Source organism: Pipistrellus kuhlii, unplaced genomic scaffold (genome assembly GCF_014108245.1).
Source record: "Pipistrellus kuhlii isolate mPipKuh1 unplaced genomic scaffold, mPipKuh1.p scaffold_m20_p_22, whole genome shotgun sequence".
Classification (NCBI taxonomy): domain Eukaryota; kingdom Metazoa; phylum Chordata; class Mammalia; order Chiroptera; family Vespertilionidae; genus Pipistrellus; species Pipistrellus kuhlii.
The window spans coordinates 7,267,613-7,283,584 of NW_023425521.1; the positions used below are offsets into that span (position 1 = coordinate 7,267,613).

Below are 15,972 nucleotides of genomic sequence, written 5' to 3' on the forward strand. Positions count from 1 at the left end.
TAGATATGTCTATGTATTACTGCAGCCTCCTCTAATACCTGCTGACAAGGCAGAGAATCCAAAACAATTCTGTTAACCTGAGAAATACATAATTTGAAAAGAAATCCCTTGCCCTCCCCCTGCCCCAATAATAAAAACTACAAATACATTATTTGGGGATTATCTATGGTTTTCTATGTCACTGGCATCTTAGGACAGGGCCTCCTGTGCCTCGTGCCAAGGGCATCCTCGTGACATTCCGATGGCTTCCTTCCACAAGTCTCACCTCCATGTGCACGGATTTCCAAGACAGACTCTACCCACATCAAACAAATGCAGTTTCCGGACTAAAGCCCAGGCTGCAGTGAACACAAATTCAGACCCACCCTAGACATGGGCTCCTGCACCCTCGTGAGGAGGAGGGGCACTGACCTCAGAGGGGGCGGGCAACGGGCCGGGTGCCAGGCAGCCCGAAGGGCTCATCCCTCAGGCAGGGGTCCTCAAACTTTTTAAAGTGGGGGCCAGATCACGGTCCCTCAGAGAGCTGGATGGCCGGGCTATATGAACTACTAATTCCTACTGTAACACCTCGGCTGCGCTAACTGCCCAAAAAACCTGGCGAGCCGGATCAGACTCCTCTGCGGGCCGCATGTGGCCCGCGGGCCGTAGTTTGAAGACGCCTGCCTCAGAGCGTTCGTTCTTCACGGATGTTCCGCTCACAGCATCTGAATTATAAAAACGCCTCGAGAGCTCTGTTTTTATATGGAGTAAGTAAATGCATGGTTGAAAAGACTGTCAGGCTTCCTCTGGACCAGTGGTTCTCAAAGGGCGGTCCCTGGACCTGATTCCATCACCTGGAAACAAGTTGGAAATGATGGGGCTCTAGCCGGGAATCAGACACTCAGGATGGAGCCCGGCAACCTGAATGTTAATAAGCCCTCCAGGTACTGCTGCTGCTGGCTTACGTTTGGAACCACTGCTCTAGCCTGCTTGGCATTCTAAAATCTTACAACAGGACAGACTTTTAAACACACTTCTGACTTCCGTTCTGCATGGGAACCTTTATAATTCGCCACCCCTTTCCCTTACTTTCTCAAAGATCAAAAAATGTATTAATGGCCAAAACCGGTTTGGCTCAGTGGTAGAGCATCGGTCTGCGGACTGAAAAGTCCCAGGTTTGATTCCGGTCAAGGACATGTACATTGGTTGCGGGCACATCCCCGGTAGGGGGTGTGCAAGAGGCAGCTGGTCGATGTTTCTCTCTCATTGATGTTTCTAGCTCTCTATCTCTCTCTCCCTTCCTCTCTGTATAAAATATATGTTTTTAAAAAATGTATTAATGAAAAAACATTTCAAAAAAATAATACTGATTTCTCCTCATCCATATAGTTCTAAGGTAGGCCATCACATGCTATAATGCACATGTGTCAAACACAAGGCCCGCGGGCCAAATCCGTCCCGCCAGGCCTTGCAATGTGGCCCGCACCGCGCTGTCATCACTGCACTCCGCTGCGTTTCCATCACAATGACAGTTTATGACTGTTCAGTAAACCATTCGGCCCGCGATTTAGGCTGGATTTTAGATTTTGGCCCCTTCTCTGATTGAGTTCGACACCCCTACAATGCAAACTAAAACAGAGAAGAGGCCTCATAAGAGGTGTAGAAATGGCTAAAATGACTCCCCAAGAACACAACGAAAATGCCAGTATCGATTAATGAACCCACAGAATTATATAAAACTTACTTGATTATGCTTAATATTTGTATCAAAATAAAATCTGTTGAACAAACTGCAAATAAAGTTCAGTCTACTACTCAGATTACTGAAACTACAGGTCTCTGAAAGTCTCTGGGTTTCTTTCCTTAACACTCCCGTTTTGGAAACTTTAGGCTCCTGTTGTTTAATTGGGCTTAGGATTTAACCACAACATCTCACGCTACTAAGTCTAGGCTCTTCTGTTAGGTAACTCCCTTCAAAAAACAGTTAGAAACTCCTGTTGACTGTTTCCTTCAAGTTTATTCCAAAGTAGATATTTTCAATTATTTCAAAAATTGTAAATGTTACATTAAAAACTTATTGTCAATCTGTTTAAATTGATATTCTTGGTTAAAGCAATAACAATGACATTTTCTGCATGTGTTTTATAAGAACGTTCAAGGTTAGTAACATTCATTTCTTGTAACAATGGTCTTGAAATGGCTAATTAATGAAACAGGCATGAAAGTAGTAAGTGTGAATATAGCAGCTTCACAGTAAAACCTCAGCAAACAGATATCCAACCTCAAGTAGATGGAAAATGCGAGAAGCCCAGTATAATGAGCACGTTGAAGACTAGCATGCCACTTACGCTTGATATCTTTATACCACGTGATGGATATAACTGAGGTGACCATTTGGACAAGAAATCATGGTTTAAGACATTATCCATTGTTTCTATCTGCTAGGTCCGTGGTCGGCAAACCGCGGCTCGCGAGCCACATGCGGCTCTGTGGCCCCTTGAGGGTGGCTCTTCCACAGAATGCCACGTGCTGGTGCTCACACTCAGTGCGACTGAAACTTCGTGGCCCACACACAGAAGTCGGTTGTCGGCCTGGAGAAGAAGTGGTTCTAACGCGGAGCCACACTCAAGGGGCCGAAGAGCCGTGTGTGGCTCGCGAGCCGCGGTTTGCCGACCAGCGTTAGGTCATTTGTGGATCAGATGGCAAAAAAAAGAGAGAAAAATCAGAACCATGAGAACATCTACTTGAGATTTAGGAAGACACACAGGCTGGTGTTAGAAATTAAAGGTTTTCATAAGCTAAGGGATGGTTAGCAAGGAATAATGTCTGGTGAATCATAAAAGGCAAATTACTGCCTTTCTGGAGCTAGAAGAGAAAAAAATGGTAGCCTAAATAACATTTTAAGGCAGCAATTTGTATCTTTTAATATATTTAAAGTTTAGACTCTTTCTGGAATTCCCTTTTTAAAAACAACTCCAATAGGAGAAAAAAAAAATGCTATCTACCATAAGTATAACAGGTGTCTCTTTTTAAATGGCTTTTCCAGTAAATCTAATTTTCTTAATAACAGTAGTTAAAATCGAAAATTTATCTTGAAACTGTTTTCCCCTGGCTCTTAGGCAAGGTGGCTCCCTCTAGCCAAGGTACCTAGAGATACATTCTTATATGTTTATAGCTTTGCTCTTGAGATGTATATATATGAACCATATTAAACGCGTAAAATCAACACTAGAGCAAGATAATTCTACATATTACCTCCAAGTTAGAAAATTCAGTTAGCTTTCTCAGCAATTTCAGTGCCTCCACAAACAAGGAAGCTATTTTCACAAATTGGTCTTGGAGATTGCTATGTTTAATTAGGTAATGCTTATTCAGTGGGAATTCTGCTTATTTTACTTATTCTCCAACTCTTTGAACTGAAAAGACCAGTTGATGTTTATACCAAACCTGAACTTATTCTAGACTCTCTGACAAAAAAAAAAAAACCCACAAAGCAGTTTGTTATTTCATACATACAAAACAGCCTAGATAGAAAGCACATCTGTCTAAGGGGGAAAAATTAAGGTCATGTTAGTTTAAATGGTCAATAATTAACTACTGATGAATCAAAAACAAAGTTCTGCTATAACAAGTTGGCAATGCATATGCCAAAAGGACAATCAAAACCCCCTTCAAAAACACACCAGAAAATACCCATGTTCCACCGAACGAGGGTCTTCCAATCTTAATAAAAAATTAATTTTCAGGCCAGGAAAATTTTTTCGGCATGAACGTTTTACAAAGTCTGTCACCCAGAAGAATTTCTTTAAGGGGGAAAAAAAATCTTAGTAGCACTGAAACTAAAAAGTGAAATGAATAAAAAAATAGTTCTGGCAAGAAAGAGGAAACTTTCTCATGAAACAAAGGACAGACGTAAACAATGAACCTCACTTAGAGAAATCTGTTCTAGAAGAAAAGGAAGTTGGTAATACTGAGGACTATTCAAAAGCTAACCAATTTTTTTTTTAACTCTAGGGTTGAAGCTAGTCTTTAAGTTGTTTAAAAGTCTTATTTGTGGGTACTTGCTGATATTACCCAAACAACACCAAAACAGCATGGCTGGTCCTCAGAAGCCAAGCCTCGTTTCCATGGAAACTTGCAATGATTCCTGCAGTAAGACTTGCTCAGAACCATTCAAGAGATTATGCATAGACAACAGGTTTAATGACCAACGGGAAGGGTGGTATTAAATATTGCTGAGAAAGTAAACGTGCTGGGGGCGGAATCACCATCAAAGCAGACTCTCAAAGAGGACCAGACGAAAACGGCATCCGACCCCTGATGGCTGTAGGAGCAACTCGGACACTCACGGCAGAGCAGGGGACTAGTAAGTGGCTACTATGTTCAGTTTTGTTTTAGAAATCGCCACTTAGGAGTGTCACAACTTAACAGCTCCCTTATCCAATGCTTCCATCATCAATATATCTATATAAGGTGGCGGGGTGTACACATGGCTTCTTTAAGTAAATATAAATATAAATAATTTTAGAACGGATAATTCTTAAAGGTTCAAGTATGGAAACCAGAAAATGAGGCTAGTATTTCATGACAAGGGGTCAACCTGACATGATAGTCCTGTCTTCATATTATCCAGATGCCTCTGGACATTTATCTGGCGTGTGTTATAGTCTGTAGATTTGGGGGAGAGGGGGTCATCATTGCCGAGAAAATGATTTTCACTGACAACCTCTCACGCCAGGTCGTTTCATTTGGGCTATGTCTTCCGTTTTGTCACGGAGTTGGAAACACAAAGCTTGAGGGCAATTTTTTTTCTTCTTTCCTGGTGACTAAAGGATGCTGGGTAAAAGCTACACATGGGGACCTGACATCACACGGAGAAAATGTGATGCTGTGATTTATACTCTTTGCATGTCTGCACTCTGCACACGGAGACCCGGAGACCCCGCAGCCACAGACAGATGAGCAGAAAGACAGCTCAGGGGGAGGCGCTCTGCATCTCTCTGCCCTGCAGCTTGGGAACCTTCGGATAAGGGCCGCTCTCCTCCTGAGCTGTCTGGGATCGCGGGCGCAGCGGCTGCCCAGGATCAGAGATGTCAGCTTTCTTCACCCTTGCCATTTCCCAGCCCTGATTTAAAAGCCGACTGCGAGGACAGGACGGCCAGGGCCTCCAATCGATTACCAGGACCCACTGGTCCATTTGCAGTGTTCCCAACCTCCTCATTTTAAAAAGTTATATTGTAGTTTCAAACTACTTCTCAAGTATAAGTGGAGGTACTAGACCAGGAAAACAACAAGAACATGCATGGCTTCAAAATGGTTACGAAACCACAAGTTTCAAGAGGACAAAGGTTTTCCCTTTGGATTTTTACAGAAGTTCATTCAAAACAGCTCTTAGACTGTAAAATATTTAAGATTGCCATAGAAAGTTTATGTTTTTGTACAAGTTCAGTGGGGTTATTTTAGAAGAATCAAAAGACATGAAAAAAAGGGTAGTTTTTCTGCCTCAGATTTTGATGAATGTTGATGCATCTTTGACAAACATGTTCCTTTTTGAATGATTTCCTCAAACCAACCGGTTAGTAAAATATCTGAATTGCCATGTATAATGTCACATTGTTATGTAAACATTAAATAAGGTACCAAAAATTTTTACGGGAGGGGGGAATAACCTTAAAGCGGCACAATTCTTTATACCACTGGCGTGGGCGGGGGGCGACGGGGAGCCAGATTACAAACGTTTACACATGCATAGTGAGGAAAAAAAGATTTTACTAAATCCACGCATTTTTAAAATAGTTATCAAGTCTACTAAGCACCAACAATCCTAAAAATTTTTCAGCTTCATGATCTGTTTTAAAAAAAACACACACTATCAAATGAACATTAAAAACAAGCTTGAAGTGTAGCTTGTTCAAAAAAAAATAACTACGTATGCCCATGTTTTTTCAAGTTACAAAAAAACAGGGGCATACAGTACACCTGCAAAGAATGCCTCTGACTCTATCCTGCAGTGGATGGAGATGATGTCAGCACATCATACGTGGTCTAAAACTGTAAAAGTTTTAGAATGCAGCATCTTGTCACAAAAAAAAAAAAAAAAAAAGCTGGTAAAACTTACAAGTATTTAAAAGATGCTGCCCTTTATTTTAAAAATTTTTAAATGAATTTAAGCAAAAATAACATACATTTTGTACATAACTGGCCATTTCTGGTACAGAAACCCAGCATATGGTAATATTATTGAATAAATGTAAATGCTACTTACAACTTTTTTTTTCTTTTTAAATACATTTTAGACAAACTTTTTTCTCTTTTTTTTTTTATAGTTGCACAATTAACCTCTTAGCTGCTAGCTTGATGCAAACATATGTAACAATACACAAATTTAAAAATATTTTTATTCTACATAAAAGCTGTCAAAATTCCGACTCATGTCAAAAATGCAAAATAATGGACTATACTTTTAAAAAATTAGTTGCAAGTCTAGCAGCGAAGCAATTAAGTGAGAACATATTTAATATTAAAACAAAGGAAACTGTGCATCTATAGATGAAGTCCAACTATCTTAATTCTATTGAAACAAAAATTAAAACGTTCTCCCTGGAGGCAAAAACAAAGTGATTATTTAAAATAGGAGTAAAAGCCGTTGCTGCCCGCGGAGCTCCCCAGGCTGAGTTCCTGGAACAGAGACAGAGGGTCGCTACTCTTCTTGGCCTGCTCAGGCGGGGGCCTGGGCTTGGGGGGCGCCCGCAGCGCGCTGGCATAGGACATGGCGGGCTTGCTGCCCCCCGGGGTCTGCTGGCCACTGCTGTTAGCCGACTCTGCGATCTGCTTGTTGGGCATGAGGGGGGGAAACTGGCCGAGATGCTGCAGCACATTGTAGTTGAAGGAACTGGACGCCTCGAGGTTCTCAGACTTCAGTGGATCCTCAGGGGGTTTGACGGTCTTGGGAGGAGCTACAAGCAGGAAACAGAGACACCGATTAAGAGCGAGTCTGGTGACCCTCATACATCTCATTACCACATGTCACACCTGGCTCTCGTCTCCAGGAACTCAGGGACAGGGCAGCCAGGAGGACAGGCAGCTCTGCCACAAAATGTCAAAATCATAATGCACCAACCAAAGTTCTCTCTCTTAACACTCAACCAGAGTTCACTACAGGAGCGGGAATAGCTAGCATATAAAAACTAAAGGTCAAGTCTGAAGGTTTGCTTTCAAAACTCTAATATGTACAATTGGACATTTGAAATTTATTATTTTAACTGATCATGGTTTGAAAATGGAAACGAACCTGTTCTTTCTTAAATAAAAATAAGCTGAATAGGCAGACTTCTGGTCAAAACAGCTTTGTAATAGCTGCACTGAATTCCATTGCTTATAAATGCTACCTTTTCTTGCAATACATAAGCAAACACGGCATAAAGAGAAACCGCTATCAACTTGAGGTCACGTTTCCTATAATCTGCCTGACTTTCACGGTCCTTTAAAATTTAACTTGACTCCTCCTAATTTTACTGCCCACTAAATCATACCTTGTTTCCAAACACTGCTCTTGTTTTCAATCTTTTAAGATTTTAGCTAATATTATATTGGATTATCATCATATACATATTCACTGAAGAATACTTGGAAATTACACAAAAGGCCAAAGAAGAAAGCCAGTCAATGATATTCCCAAATACCAGAGATAAGCCTTAATTTGTTGGTGTATTTTCTTTCCAAAGGGCAATATATAATGTAGATAAATTTTAGGTAACCTCTCATTTTTAGAAATTTGGATTATAAGCAATATTTCAGTCATACACTATGATAAATGTTATTGGAAATAAACATTTATTAATATTCACAACTATTTCCTTAGGATAAATCCCTAGTAGTATAATAGCTGGATAATAAGGTATACACACAACAAAAGGTTTTCATAACTATGGTCAAACTTCCCTGCAAGAACACACTCAACCAACAATGTTTACACATCTCCCCACTTAGTTACCACATCGGTGTTTTTACTTTTTTAATCTTAACCTATTTAATAAAGAAATAATCTTACTGTAGCTGATTTGCATACCTTTGATTACTGGTGTTTATGGACATTTCCTGCATGTTTATTACCTATTTGTGGATTGAGAGGTTAAGGTGAAAATGTTTCCTTTTTTGGTCTTAATAATTCATCGACTCAATATGCTAATTTCAACAGTGTACTTAAAAATTCATAAAATCGTTCAAATTATTTTAAACCACTTCACATCCTTCTAGAACATTTAATTCTTTTCCATCTCAGTGTCACTGATTTTGTAAGTGAAACAACTGCTTTTAAGAGCATCTGTCCAACATTTCAATATGAAAGTGGACAGTACTGCCTATCATAGTACATAAAGCAAACATTTAATTGGCTATTAAAGAACTTACTGTTTTTATTTACTAAGATTTATTTTTAACCATGTTCTCATTTTCATGACTATATAATCAGTTTATAATAAATACCTACAAAATAATATTTTAGAGGCTGTTTCGCCTAATGTCTATGCTGTTATATCTAACTGAATTCAAAACTTCTATTAATTTATATATTTAACTCCAGATAAGAGAAACTATCCTTTTAATGTCTGGTAAAGTACGTCTCCTTACCAAGGTAAGTGAATAGAGCCCAAACAGAGGCGACCTCACCTGCCGGGGGAACCCATGCCCATGCGTAAAGGCCCTGCAGGGCATGGGACCAGCCCCTCACTGCACAGGATCTATTTTCATTACCTCCTATCAGCAGACATTGAAAGAGCCTGAAATGTGATCAGCACCAAAGTGGGAAATCCAAAGCTTAAAAAGGTCACAGACATGGTCTCTGCTCTCAGGCTTACAACTGTGGAGAAACTATTTTCCTGTTGATTCACCACTGGCAACTGCTGCATTTCTCCGAAAATAAATATGTATGTATCTATATACATACCTGCTGATAAACAAGTTGTACCTCAGGATATTAGTGACTTTGAATTAATTTTTACATATTTAACTGTTACTTTCAACTAAAGAACAGTACCATTTGTCTCCTAGCAATGAAGAAAATCTTATCTAATGAAAGAGTGATATGCAAATTGACCAATACTCCAAGACACAAGATGGCTGTCACCATGTGGACACAATATGGCTGCCACAAGATGGCCTGCTGCAGGGGAGGGCAGTTGTAGACAGTTAGGGGTGCCCAGGCCAGCAGAATAGGGCAATTGGGGGTGACCAGGCCAGCAAGGAAGGGCAGTTGCAGGGGAGCGGGGGAGGACTCAGACCTACAGGGGAGGGCAGTTGGGGGCGATCAGGCAAGCAGGGAGAGCAGTTAGGGGTGACTGGGCCAGCAGAGGAGGGCAGTTGGGGAAGACCAGATCAGCAGGGGAGGGCAGCTGGGGAGACCAGGTCTGCAGGATAAGGCAGTTGGGGGAGTCCAGGCCTGCAGGGTAGGGCAGTTGGGGGGGGACCAGGCCAGCAGGGGAGGGCAGTTTAGGGAAACCAGGCCAGCAAGGGAGGGCAGTTAGGGGCAACTGGGCTGGCAGGGAGCAGTTAGGCGTTGATGAGGCTGGCAGGGGAGTGGTTAGGGGGTGATCAGGCTGGCAGGCAGAAGTGGTTAAGGGCAATCAGGCAGAGGCAGGCGAGCTGTTGGGAGCCAGCAGTCCTGGATTGAGAGGATGTCTTACTGCACATTTAGGCCCAATAGCATTGGATCGGGCCTAAACGGGCAGCTGGACATCCCTCAAGGGGTCCCAGATTGGAGAGGGTGTAGGATGGGCTGAGGGACACCTCCTCCCCCACGCCCGTGCACGAATTTCGTGCACCAGGCCTCTAGTAATTTTATATGTGTGTAAAAGATACCAGGAATGACATGCACTTTAGGCATCTGTTCAGGAACTTTCTACCTTATCAGCTCAGGTTAAATTTTTATTGATTTTGACCAACAGCTATCCTAAAATTTAAGTGGAAAAAAGACTGAAATAATGTTGTCTTTAAAATAAATTATTATAAACAAATCAAGGAAAAAGTACAAATTTCCATCACTGGTTTATAATTTAGATCTTTCTTGGGAAATTAGAATGTGATAATAGGAGTGTATTTACATTCAACCTTTAAAATGAAAAGGCAACCCCAGGCAAAATACAGCATACATATGGTAGGTACTAATGAATGTTTAAAGATTAAAATGACAATGTCTTGCCAGGAAACAAAACCAAAATCTTCTTACTGCTTTTTGCCCTACCATGTCTATAGTTCTAAAAATATGCTTGCATGGCACACACTCAAAAATGGGTCAGTTACAGAAACAATGGGTTCACATTCTAAAGATGAACAAAATTAATTTCAAATACAAAGGTTGCTACCAAGACAGAAATTCACCAAAGATCACAGACTTGTTCCTAAAGATCGATGTTGACAGCCTACAAACAGAAGGCTATAGATTACAGAATGCAAATAGTAGCATTCATTTCTTTACATTCAAAATACACACACATACACACACACACACACACACACACACACACACACACAAAGAAGGAACGAAAGGAAGATGAACATTCATGTTCAAGGCTAAAGAGGAAGACTATAGACATCCCACCATACATGTTTTGAGCCATACCCATTCCAATGCCTTTCTATGCTCTTGTTTTTAACTCTTTAGCCTTTGTAAGCCCAATATCTTAAAGACAACATCTTTTACAAGAAATAAACAAAGGATTTCTAAATTTCAAAATGTTAGACTTTACTGATTTCTCTCATGGCCAAACTACCATGTCTCAAACTTTATTGAGAATAAATCCTTGAAAATTGATAGTGACCTAACCAATTTTGCCATCCCCCACTCTGAAGAAACACCCCTCCAAAAAAACAAACAAACAAAACAAAACCACACAACAGAAAACAGACATTTCCCAAGCAAAGGTGTCTATCTAGTATTTAGAAATACATTTTAAGTTCTATTACCTCTTTCATTTGTTCACAGGTCAATATGATCAGTTCTCCATAAATATTGATCCACTTACCTTCTAGACCATAAATATGGAATGAATATGGCCCTAAATTAATGTGTGCCTGAGACTACAGCCACTAAACATTATTCAAAGTTAATAATGCAAATGGGGAAGACGGAAGGAGAAAACCCCATAAACAACCACAGTGTTAGCAGCCCACCAACTCTGTCTTACCTATCAATTCTCTGGGCTGCGCTGCTCTGCTGGATCCATTGCACGGAATGTTCTGATAGGGAGTAGATGAGGTGGCGTTTACCCAGGACTCCGGGGACAAAAAGCTGAAAGAGGATTGGTTACTGTGGTCCTGGAGCTCCTTACACTGAGCAAGGCTATCTTGAGGAGTGCTTTCTTCTTCAGAGCACGGCTGGACTGAGCTAGAGGAGATTCTTCTTTGGTACAAGGGCCGGCCAGGTCCTCTGGGTTCATACTACACAGAGAAAAGGACAGTTCATCAATCAGTGGGACTTATGCTCTCCCCGCTTCCTTAGATGCACAGCAATCTCACTGTATTAAGTAGAAAATCTCAAAAATATTCTGTCTTCTATAAGCAGTGCCATCCTGAGCAACTGACTTAACTTCTTGGGAACTTCATCTGTAAACGTAGATTTATTATACACAGTATCTACCTCTTAGGATTATTGTGAAAATTAAAATGAATTCAGCATGCATAACATTTAGAACTGTTCCTGGCTCACAGGATGGGCTTGCTATTATATAATTGTTTTAATGTAACATGTAAAGATAAGATTCCATGTGAGATCTTTTTTTTTTAAATATATATTTTATTGATTCTTTACAGAGAGGAAGAGAGAGGGATAGAGAGTTAGAAATATTGATGAGAGAGAGACATCGATCAGCTGCCTCTTGCACATGCCCACAATCAAGGTACATGCCCTTGACCGGAATCGAACCCAGGACCTTTCAGTCCACAGGCCAATGCTCTATCCACTGAGCCAAACCGTTTCAGCTCCACGTGAGGTCTTAAATGACAGATTGGGATTAGTTTTTATTGCCCCCTCTTTACCCATTAATAATAAAACTGCTGTTCAGTTTGTGGTCACCAGGATTCTGAGGAATCTTTTCTTCACCATGGTTGCTAGCAATAATTGGAAATCAGGCACTGGAGGCTAGATTACAAAGGAGACAGCTGAATTGGTACAGTCATAGCAGGATGCTTTTTGGGAATCTAAGCACAAGCAGGCATTGTTAGGCCAGTTAAATGGGAAAAGTGGTGGTGTAGGCACTATGAGGGTAAGGCCGCCACAGACAACCACCAGAGTATCAGCCAGGCAAGGGCGTGGTCTGGACTGGCTGTCCCTGTGCAGAAAGGCAGGAAAGGGTGGAAGGAGAGCATTTCTCTAGCTATTAAGTGATGAATGCCCAGGTGGTTTCTGCATTGCTGAAGTCTTAGCTACTGGATGAGAAAGGTGAAAGATAATAACTTCCATCTAGTTAATTCTTTCTCTCATATTTATTGTTGTTCTATATCTAAGAGTAATATCTAAATTCATCTTTAAGTTTACTCTGCTTTAAAGGCAATTTTTCTTCAAATGGTCGAGTTCATTAAAACCATTTAATCCTGGTTTTCTAGAGGATGATCCAATCTAAATAATCAGCACATTTGAAATTTCTTCGCAAAGGTTATTACAGTCAGGTATTGAGTAGAATAACTAACCTTTCTAAACTGCTTTGTATTCTCTAGGGCAAGGCAATCCCTGGATGGCTGATCTTAATAGCTTGTGCAGTATGTCTTTTCTTATCAATCTTTGTTATGAAGATGATTAGCTCATTGAATCTAAATGAAGTGCTTCTTTTTAGTACCAGGCCCTGAGTGGTTAGCCCAGTCGCAGTGTGCAGGGGATCACATTCTGAAGTCTTTGTGTGTGAATACTTAAGCATAAAACTAATGTCAGCTCTGGACTCATAAGGAACAGGTTATAATAAATCAAATCCCCTGCTGATAACACAACACTAAATACATTCATGTGAATTTCAGGCGATAATTTTGTAAGCCCTTTTTCATTAAATACTTAACATATATACACCAGCAGCATATACAAACACCTTTTGGCAATGAATAGTTCCATAAGCCACAAAGCTTACGTGAGGAAAACTAAAAATCAGAAAGCAATAGAAGGTTGATATAAAAAAAAAAGACAATATTCAATTAAATTTTTTAGAAAATATGTATCATCTGTGGCTTCCAAACTGAAATTAAAAGGAAAAAAATCACACAGCTGACAGGCACAGCAGGACATGTTTATAACAGATCCTAAGCAGCCACTGACAAAGATGAATGTGTACATGAAATATGAAATTCAATTCCAAATCACATGATGAATACGACTGATCCTTTATGTTGGAAAAACAACCAAAACTTGAAATTACTTTTATGTTCTTCAAATTAGATAGATAAAATTGAAGATTTTATATGTATATATAAGAGCCTACTGTTACATCTATTTCATACAACACAGATGAAGGTAAACGCATAAAAATATGATTTGCTATTTTGGAATCTGTCCTCCAAGGAAATTTGAGTATAGGCAGAGAAATCTTGGTGACAACTGAACAAAATGATTTATACACCAAATAAATTACATTTCAGCAGTTTTGTAGTTTTCAGCATACAAAGCCTATACAAACTTTGATAGATTTATAACTTAGTATTTAGTTTTTTTGAGTTATTGTAATGGTATTGGCTTTCACATTTGTGTTTCTAATTGTACAATGCAAATTACAGAAATGGGATTGATTTGTCTGTGTTAACCCTTTATTCTGAAAGCTTGCTAAATTCACATTTGTTGGTTAGTTTTCTGGGTAGATACCTTGGGTTTTTCTACTTTGACAATCATGTTATCTGTGAACAGAGTCGGTTTTATTTCTTCCTTACCAATCTCTATGCCTTTTATTTATTTTTTTCCTTCTTTTTTTTTTTTTTTTTTTTTGCCATACTGCACTGGCTAAGACTCCAGTATAATGCTGAATATGAGTATTGAGAGTGGACATCTTACCTTATTCCTAATCTTAGAAAGCATGCAGTCTCTATTATTCAGTATGATAGTTGCTGTAAACTTTTTATAGGTAACCTTTAGCAGGTTAGGGAATTTCCCTTCTATTTCTAATTTTCCAAGAGATTTTATGAGTGGATGTTGTGTTTTGTCAAATGTGTGTGGGCTTTTTGTTGCTGCTGTTGTTATCTTACAAGTCCAGGAAGCGCACAGAACCCCAAACAAAAGGAATCCAAAGAGGACCACACCAAGACACATCATAATTAAAATTCCAAGAGCAAGAGACAAAGAGAGAATATTAAAAGCAGCAAGAGAAAAGAAGGTAGTTACCTATAAAGGAGCACCCATTCGATTGTCAGCTGATTTCTCAACAGAAACCATGCAGGCCAGACGGGAATGGCAGGAAATATTCAAGGTGATGAATAGCAAGAACCTACAGCCAAAATTACTCTACCCAGCAAAGCTATCACTCAAAATCGAAGGCCAGATATAGAGCTTCACAAATAAAAAAAAGCTAAAGGAGTTCATCACAGCCAAACCAGAATTATATGAATTGCTAAAGGGGGTTCTTTAGGAAGAGGAAGAAGATAAAGATAAAAATTATGAACAACAGTAACGTAACTATCAACAAGTGAATCTGAAAACCAAGGAAATAGAATCAGAGGTATGGAAGGGGAGTGGGCTGACAATTCTCGGGGAAAAGGGAGTGGGGGGTGTGGGAAGAGACTGAACAAAAACTGCACCTATGGATGAGGACAATGGGGGTTGGGGAAAGGGCAAAGGGTGGAGTGGAAACCTAGTGGAGGGGAGCAATGGAGGGGGGGGGGACATTTGTAATAATCTAAACAATAAAGATTTATTTAAAACAAAAAAAGAATCAAGAATCCTAAAAATGAACCGTCTCCCTCTCTTCTCCATCACCATCCCCCAAACCCAAAACAGAGAACTTCCTACAACTGAACATTTAATTCTTTGGTCCCAATAACTTGGCTTTTCCTACATCTGCTTTATGTAATGGCAATCATTTCTCCTTTTCCAGCAGTGAACCTTACTCCTAGCATAAAGATCTGAACAACATAAGACTGGAAGTCAGGAGTCTCGGCTCCACTTAATTAGTAGCTGCTCAAGCTACTATTAATAATATCCTTCTAACATCATAGTGCCTCAGTTTCCTTTAACAAAGAGGACTTATATAAATTATCCTCAAGCCCTAGCCTCGCTGCAAAGCTCTAGTTTGTAAAGTCTTCAATAAATGAAAACTCCTGTCAATGAGTATTTTAACTTTTTATCATTAAAATATCCAAACAGCCCGGCTCAGTGGTTGAGCATCGACCTATGAACCAGGAGGTCACAGTTCAATTCCCAGTTAGGGCACATGACCAGTTTGATCCTCAGTGTGGGGCATGCAGGAAGCAGCCAATCAATGATTCTCTCATCACTGATGTTTCGATCTCTCTTTCCCTCTCCCTTCCTCTCTGAAATCAATAAAAATATATTTTTTTAAATATATTTTATTGATTTTACACAGAGAGGAATTGAGAGGGATAGAGAGTTAGAAACGGTAATGAGAGAGAAACATCGACCAGCTGCCTCCTGCACACCCCAAATTGGGGATGTGCCCGCAACCAAGGTACGTGCCCTTGACCGGAATCGAACCTGGGACCTTTCAGTCCGCAGACCAACACTCTATCCACTGAGCCAAACCGGTTTTGGCATTAAAAATAAAATAAAAATATATTTAAAAAAATATGTCCAAACATAAACTATCACCAAACTTTAATGATCATCAACAATTTGACGTATTTGTTAAAATAATTCAAGTATAATGACATATTCAAGCCTATTTATTTAAATTAAAAAAAAAACCTACAGATCATGTTAATTGACTATAATAAAATGCATTCTGGACTTATGATTTTAAATTTTCAGATTTTTTCCCCCACAGAGGGAAATTTCTATGAAGTACACTGAAAGAC

The 15,972-nt window shown here is 39.8% G+C and overlaps 1 protein-coding gene across 13 annotated transcripts in view; it reads right to left on the reverse strand.

Moving 5' to 3' along the window:
- Positions 1 to 5,728: 5,728 nt before the first annotated feature.
- The window catches only part of HELZ (helicase with zinc finger), a 108,164-nt gene continuing 97,920 nt past the window's right edge, over positions 5,729 to 15,972 (reverse strand). For 12 of the 13 annotated variants that reach the window (XM_036450760.2, XM_036450756.2, XM_045586295.1 and 9 more), the window contains 2 exons: positions 11,160 to 11,412; positions 5,729 to 6,935 (listed from right to left, as the gene is read on the reverse strand). In XM_036450760.2, the coding sequence (XP_036306653.1) occupies positions 6,601 to 6,935; positions 11,160 to 11,412 (588 nt within the window). In that variant the 3' untranslated portion in view covers positions 5,729 to 6,600. The remainder of the gene's footprint in view (positions 6,936 to 11,159; positions 11,413 to 15,972) is intronic. The other variant, XM_036450761.2, reaches the window with a different exon arrangement.